Source organism: Nothoprocta perdicaria, unplaced genomic scaffold (assembly GCF_003342845.1).
Source record: "Nothoprocta perdicaria isolate Ctin4 unplaced genomic scaffold, notPer1 scaffold_302, whole genome shotgun sequence".
In the NCBI taxonomy this organism is placed as follows: Eukaryota; Metazoa; Chordata; class Aves; order Tinamiformes; family Tinamidae; genus Nothoprocta; species Nothoprocta perdicaria.
In genome coordinates this window covers 501,721-508,576 of record NW_020455536.1, presented here as the reverse complement: position 1 = coordinate 508,576, position 6,856 = coordinate 501,721, and the positions used below count along the sequence as shown (strand labels likewise).

The window sequence follows — 6,856 nt, the reverse complement described above, 5'->3', positions numbered from 1 at the left end:
AAAACTTCTCAGCTGCTTTATATCCCACCATTAACATAAATGTATAGAAAAAATATACTGAATCCTTAAGAAATACATGCTTTTATTTTTTTCACTTAAACAAATAAGCAAGGGCCTGTTTAGTGAATTGCAGTAGGAAATTTTTCTTTAATCATAAATTCATACAAGTATCAAAGCAAGTAATGATGATCACCTGGAATCCTCACCAACATCATTTAGTCTTTACGACCAAGCACAGAATCCAAAGGTRGGTGAGCCTCTCTCTCAAACACTTAACTAAATTAACAGGCGATACACAATTTTCAAGCATTACTGCTTCATTAAGGCTTCAAAATAATAACACATGGGGTTCAGTGGCATCTTTTATTTTGAAACAAGTACTCMGCAAATTGGTTTCCCATTTCTGATATCGAAGTATTCCACACAACCAAACATTACGGTTAAGAACTTTCATCCAAAACACTTAGATTTTAGCACCTTAACAAGAAGACAATAACAACAAAAAAGTCTTATTATTATGAAGAAAGCCAATACCTTACTCAACCTCTGGAAGAAGAAGACAGGGATCATATAAACTAAGCACATTTAGTCCTTAAAAAATGAGGAAATGGGAAACAATTCTAAGCCATGCATTTGATTGAGTACCATTTAAATAAGACCCTCCTGACTATACAGTCTGTTGAGGAGGAATTTGACTTGCTTCCATACATCAAGCTTTAATGCATTTAAATCAATGATCACTTATAACCGATATTTCAATGAGGAATCTACTAAAGAAATCTGGTTATTGAACATCAGTGAGTGACCTAACTCCAAGTTTAACTTTCCAGATACTGCAACACAGTATTTGCCTTCCCAGGCACTGAAACACAATATTTGTCTTCCCAGGCACAGATCCTTGACAGCAGCAGCAGCTTGAATGCTGCAACTCTGCCTTTCCTTTCACCAGGATAGTGTTCATGCTAGTTCTGCAATTCCATTAACCTCAACAGTACCATTTCTAATGGGCAGAGAATCTCCTTTCTGCACCGATTCTGTACTGATGTAGACTGMTGAAACTCTCTGCCTAATTTGTACTACACTTCTAGGCACTTGCATGGATTTTTGAAGGGGCAAACAGAAARGTCCTTAGTTTATTTTAAAGAAACAAGCAGTATAACCATATGAATTGTAAGCCTTAAGATTTCAGGCATCTTTGGCCACAGTAACACTATTGTCTGTATTTGGCTCCCTGAATCCTGCAAAACTGGTGCCCACAAAAGCATCTTCTAGCAATGTGTCCTGCTACGCAGCAGCAACCACAAATCAATGACTAACTTGTGTCCTCTGGACAGAGAATTGCTACTCCAGATGAACACCAGGGTATTCTGCCATTGCATTCTTTCTTTGCCACTTGGTTTGCAATGTTAGATGCACAGATTMATATGTTAAACACATAAAACAAACAAACAAACAAAAAATACTAAAGTAGTCAAACTCTGGTACCTGTGCGGTTGCTAAACAAGTGACCAACATTAATAAGTAAACTGGTATATTTGAACACAGAAGTCTTTAAGCTCAGTAATCTCTTCCTTCCCCCCAATAAAGCCAGGAATTGTACGGCAGCATAACTTCCCTGCCAGCAACAACAGAGCAGTGTTCAGTCTGGTTCATGTGTCTGTCATAGATCCTCTCTCTGTTTGGTTGCTCGGTTGTCCTCTTTGATGCCTTCAGAATTCTTGCCCGTGTCCTTTTTCTTCTTTCCTTTCTCAGGTTTTGTTTTATTTTTTACTTTATCACCTTCTTTTGCTCCTTTGCCAGGGTAAACCTGGCCTTCCAGAGTAACATCCGCACACCTTTCTTGATTTATCAAGAAGTCTTTGATCTCCCAGGCGTAACCACCATCTCGCAGCATAAATATGGCACGATTTGGGCCAACAATAAACCTGGAGAAGAGAGAGATATATTTCTTCRGTTACCTTTGTGCCTTTCAAGTGCTAAAACATTTTGCTTTGATTGAGAACAACATCAAAAATARGACATGCAGATAAGAGTAGTAAGGGAGCACTGGTGCTTGGTGTGGGGAATTTATGAGCACGTGTAAGAAGTATCAAGCTCACAAATAACCARGTAGAATTAAGGATATGAAGAACAGTTAAGAATTGATACTGAATAAAAATCCCTAATAGATATTAAATCTGCTTCATACACTTACTGCAACTCTTCTCAGTGTCAACTCAAGAGTGCAACATTCCTCTGTATTAAAATGATCCTCTGTCCTCTCACAGACAGACATATTTTTAGGCAAGGGAATAAAAGGGCCTTTTGTGGCAACAAGACTTCCATATGTGATGTCTTCTATCAAGCACATAAAGGCAACTATTGCAGCTAGAATTGTTAAATGTCTGAAACATAAGGAGAAAAAGAAACTAGACTATATGCAYGCCATGAGTAAGTGCTAAAAACGATCAGTGCACTACCTCACTTACACTTAGAACTTACAGATGTAAAAAAATAGTATCTAAACTGCTACAGAAACAAAGAAATAGTGAGAGGGGATGGGGTAAGGACAGAGCACAGGATAAGCAGGTAGAAGGATACTCGGGAAGGAGGAAACGAGGGTTCTGTGAAAGCCAGAAGCTGCTCCTTGCGTGCGGCCGCCTACCTTTGTACATCGTAGTTTGCATTGAAGAGGCTGCCTTGCCACAAGCTGGTGATTTCCTCTGTCTCCTTTTCAGTGGGTTCTCCCGACACCGTGACAAACATCATCAGAGTCTTCCCCTTTTTCGTCAACTTCAGAATACTTTCAGGCTTGCCTGGGTCAATTTTTGAGAAATCTACTGGGGCAGGAGGTCTCTTATGTTCAGGAAGATCCCCCTCTTCAATGTCATCATCTTTCTGTTTGCAGAAGGAAAAATSGATTTTAAACTTAACGTTCCCTTTTATACAAGCCTCAACTCCCACAGAACTGTTCCTTTTTTTGAAACTTCTCATTGTTTASAGAATTACTCTGCTTTGGTAAGAAGAAATCTATGTTTAGTTTAACAGAGATTCTCAAACAAAAAAACAGCAGCGAAAGCAGTGAGTTGTGTCTCATGATAGAACAAGCACCAGGACACCAGCAGGAATTGAGACAGATATTTTCAGTGTTGTATTAATTTCAAATAGTCAGCAAAATATGTTTTACTCCATTAGGAAATAGGAATTATAGCCACATCTAAAGATATCTCCCTTCAGAAGCCTCAAAGGTCAGGAGCCCAGCCAGATTTTTAGACCATCTCTGCACGTGCAGATTTGAGTTCACAAAACACCCACACTGCAAGGAATGTCCCCRTACCCTTTAAAGTTTAAGCTTTCACATGAGTGACCTTTGCTCTTTTCCCTCTTCTCCATTATAAAAAGTGCTATCTTTCTGATGAAGGAGGTTACAACTTTTATTTTGTGGAAACAAGATTATAAAAGGCTTAAATTTGATCCTTCTTTACTACTTGCATATTTTTTTCAACTCTGCATGTTTAAAGCATGCATTAGAATAACTCATATGCCTTTGGAAATTCCACAGCAAGTGAAACGCAGCAAAAAGACAGCCCCAGGAAAGTGCCACTGCCCCCACGGGGACACTGCCCATTTCAAGGGGAACTGGAAAATAGGAGCATTTGTGAAGCACTGTGAGAGTTTAAAATCTCGTATGAGTGAAATGAAAAAGGATCTTGAGCAGTAAAACCAAGTCAATCCTAATTTTATACTAGTTTGGTTAGCAGAAGACCAACTGGCTTCTCGCCACTGAAAAAGAAAGCCAGAAGCAGAAGTTTCCAAATAACCTTTATTAACAAGAAAGAAATAAACTACGCCTAGAGTGACAACACAACTTACTAAAGAATATTGCCTGGGCTGCCTTTACTAGTCAAATAAATGCTTCTAATACAGCATTATCCAAGCTCAGAGTCAAGYCTGAGGAACTCACCTGGCGCTTACTGCAATAATGAACTAACGAATTAAAGAATATGAAGTGTTAGGTACAGAAGAACTTCCAGACCAGGCTCTTGGTTCTGTCTCCAGCTCCYTGGCATTCAAGGCCATTGGAGATTCCCCTTCCACGAGGGGAAGCCCTACGTGACACAAATGAAGCCTGGTGCTTTCCCTACCCTGTTCCTCCTGCACTGGAGGCAAGGGCTGAGCACACTGAACGACGACCTGTTTGCCTGTCCCGAGGCAYCAAAACTGAAATCCTTTAGCTCCTCTAGCTTCCACAAACCTGGTCTACTATAATCTGTTCAAAGGAACTGAAAAGTCTGGAAAGTTGCCTTGGTTGCATGCCCACTCTATTGCTCTATCAAACTAGCTTAAAAACAGCTGAGGATTACAACCCAGCTTTAACAAACTCAGCTTTTAGAAGGAAGTGTTGCTAATCATTCAGAAATTAACACACACCCTTGTATAATCAGAGCATTTTATGCAGTCCTRCACGTGAGAAAAGGGGATGCAAGAAGACAGAAGATAGCGGTAATTAATCTTCCTTAAGGCTTTGGTTCCACGTCCTGCAGCGGGGCTGCCGGGGCACCCTTCTCTCAGGCCCTCGCTCTGCCACACTCGTCACCATGGAAAGGGAGACAGCGGGATCCACCTCACGGAGCTGGCACTGATGAGACTCGACTTTGCTCCGCTCTGCGCCCCGGGCCCTTCGCTCCTCCTCACCCAAACGCACCATGCCGGTGGGTCTCCTTTAGCGCCCTCCTCACCAGGTCCCTCCGTGCCCTTTCCTTTCTCCTCCAGCCACCCCCTCACYTCCTCCATGTTCCTCCTCAGCTGCACCCTGCACAACGCCACGTGCTCGAGCACCCAGGGGACAAGCAGCACCCCTGGTCGCCAGCCCTTGTTTCCGGCTGCTCCCCGGGCTCTGGCGTTGGGGACAACGCCGCCAAGGCCGCGAGCCGCTCCAGCTGCGCGGGCACCTCTCCCGGCGGCGCGGCCAGGGCACTGGGGCAGCACGGGGCTCCCCCGAGCAGAGCCGCCTGCTCGCGCTGCCACGGGGCTGGTACACAACGGGGAGCCCAACGTCTACGGCTGCTCGAGCCAGGGGCATCCCTCCTCCACGCAATCCACCCCACAACACCACAGCTGCTTGTGTCCGCGGGACGCGCGTTCGCAGCAGCGGCGCTCCGGGCCCCGCCGCCCCGGGGCGTGGGGCGGCCCCGGCGCGGGCCCCGCGCGCCAGCGCAGCCGCCGCGGGCCCGGCCCCTCCCCGTACCTCCCACTGCTCCAGCAGCCGCGCCATGTCCGCGTCGTTGTAGTCCCGAATGTCCTTCTTCTTCTTGGCCGGCGCCGGCCGCCGCTTCCCCTCGGGCTCGTCGGCCGCGGCCGCGCACAGCGCGAGCGCCAGGGCCAGCAGCGCCCAGCGAGCCGCCGCCGCCGCCATCTTCTCCGCGGCCGCCAGCGGCCTCCAGGGGCGGGAGCAATGGCGGCGCGGGCCGGGCCGAGGGAGGAGCCGGAAGGCGGGAAGGGGCAGCGGGGCGGCCCGGGCGGGAGCAGCGAGCGGGGCACGGGCTGCCCGGGGCAGGGAGGGAGGCAGCGGGAGGTGCCCGCGGAGGGCCCGGGCACCCCCTCCTCGGGCCCCGTCCCGTCGCGCCCGGTGGCGCCGCGGGCACAAAGAGCCATTTTCAGCCGCGCGCCCGGCGCGGGACTGCCCGGCCTTGCCCCGCTCGGGACCCGGCCCGGGCCGCTGAGAGAAAGATGCCCTTGTGCTTCGCCGAGCGGGGGCTCTTCTTCTTTTTTTTTTTTTTTTTTTTTCCCCTCTCCAGCTGGTCGACTAGCGCGTAGGACACGGCACTGAGCGATTTGGGTTTGTATTGCACCAGGGGCTGATTTTAACCAGGAACAATGTTAGATGTTTTGTACTTCTAAAAATAAAGCTGTTTTATTAGTAAAATGAGACTCTAAAATATCTGAGCACCACAAAATTGTCTGAGATAAGGATTTCTTTTTGAACAGAGTGGAGCAGCTAGTCCCTTATCCGATAGACACTGGCGTACGCAGTCCAGTGACTGTAGATGCTTGGATCAGTCTTCAGCCTTTCTTCCCTCATCAAAGTCCCCTTAATCACAGAGGGCACCATCTTCTCTGGTGTCTTTTGAACCCAGACCGCCAGGAGCCAGAGCTTGGGGAAACGCGGCAGCTCCTGCACCAGGGAGACACTAACCACCACCACGGCAGCGAGGGCCCGAAGATCTGCACCCCAATGAACAGCCGGCCTGGCGGGCAGCCTGCGGGGCGGGAGGTCATCTCCCAGAATTTCAGGAGTAGGATCAGTGTCTGACAACCTGGAAGCTGCTGCGCCATGGCTCTCCATGAAGCTTGTTAAATGCACAGTAACCAGGGGGTTTGTCAAACATTTCTCACAGAGCTGTCCCRTAAGTTGCTAATGAGCACATTTGCTCAGTCATTTCTCATTAAAAAGAACATTAGGTAAAGTATATTGTATATAGTAAAAGTGTATAGTAAAACCTAGCAAAACCATTGCTGGGTTTTACTAGAATGTGATCCTGSTAAGTTTGTTATTACTGATTCATGCATACATTCATTGGAAAAAAAAGACTAAATATTTGATTATAGAATGTTAGACCTGTACCACTAAATCCATTTTCACCAACTTTCTACTAGAAAATATTTCCTTCAGTTCTGTTTTCTCTTATTAGAACAAATCAAACCAACTTTAATGCACAGTGGTCGTCTCAAAAGAAGTCCAATTTCCTTTGGTCAGTGAAAACTAGATCAGTACATCTAGCACTACACCGAATAACACTATGCATTTTTGTCATGCATATACAATTTTAATTTCAGGGAAAGATACTTTCCATGCTCGACTCAGACCTTGAAACTA

General features: G+C 46.3%; 1 protein-coding gene across 1 annotated transcript; it reads right to left on the bottom strand.

The window, feature by feature from the left end:
• Positions 1-214: 214 nt before the first annotated feature.
• On the bottom strand, positions 215-5,397 carry MESD (mesoderm development LRP chaperone). Its single transcript, XM_026042462.1, has 3 exons — positions 5,228-5,397; positions 2,645-2,877; positions 215-1,925 (listed from the first exon to the last, which is right to left on the bottom strand). The coding sequence occupies exons 1-3, from the start codon at positions 5,393-5,395 to the stop codon at positions 1,661-1,663; spliced, it is 666 nt and encodes a 221-aa protein (XP_025898247.1). The 5' UTR covers positions 5,396-5,397; the 3' UTR covers positions 215-1,660.
• Between the last annotated feature and the right edge of the window lie 1,459 nt (positions 5,398-6,856).

Excerpts from the sequence above, each read along its gene's own strand:
- MESD (XM_026042462.1), bottom strand. The coding sequence starts at position 5,395 with ATGGCGGCGGCGGCGGCTCGCTGGGCGCTGCTGGCCCTGGCGCTCGCG. Across the intron at positions 2,878-5,227 it reads GGCTGCTGGAGCAGTGGGAG|AAAGATGATGACATTGAAGA; the intron begins GTACGGGGAGGG and ends TTCTGCAAACAG. Across the intron at positions 1,926-2,644 it reads GCAAACTACGATGTACAAAG|GTTTATTGTTGGCCCAAATC; the intron begins GTAGGCGGCCGC and ends TCTCTTCTCCAG.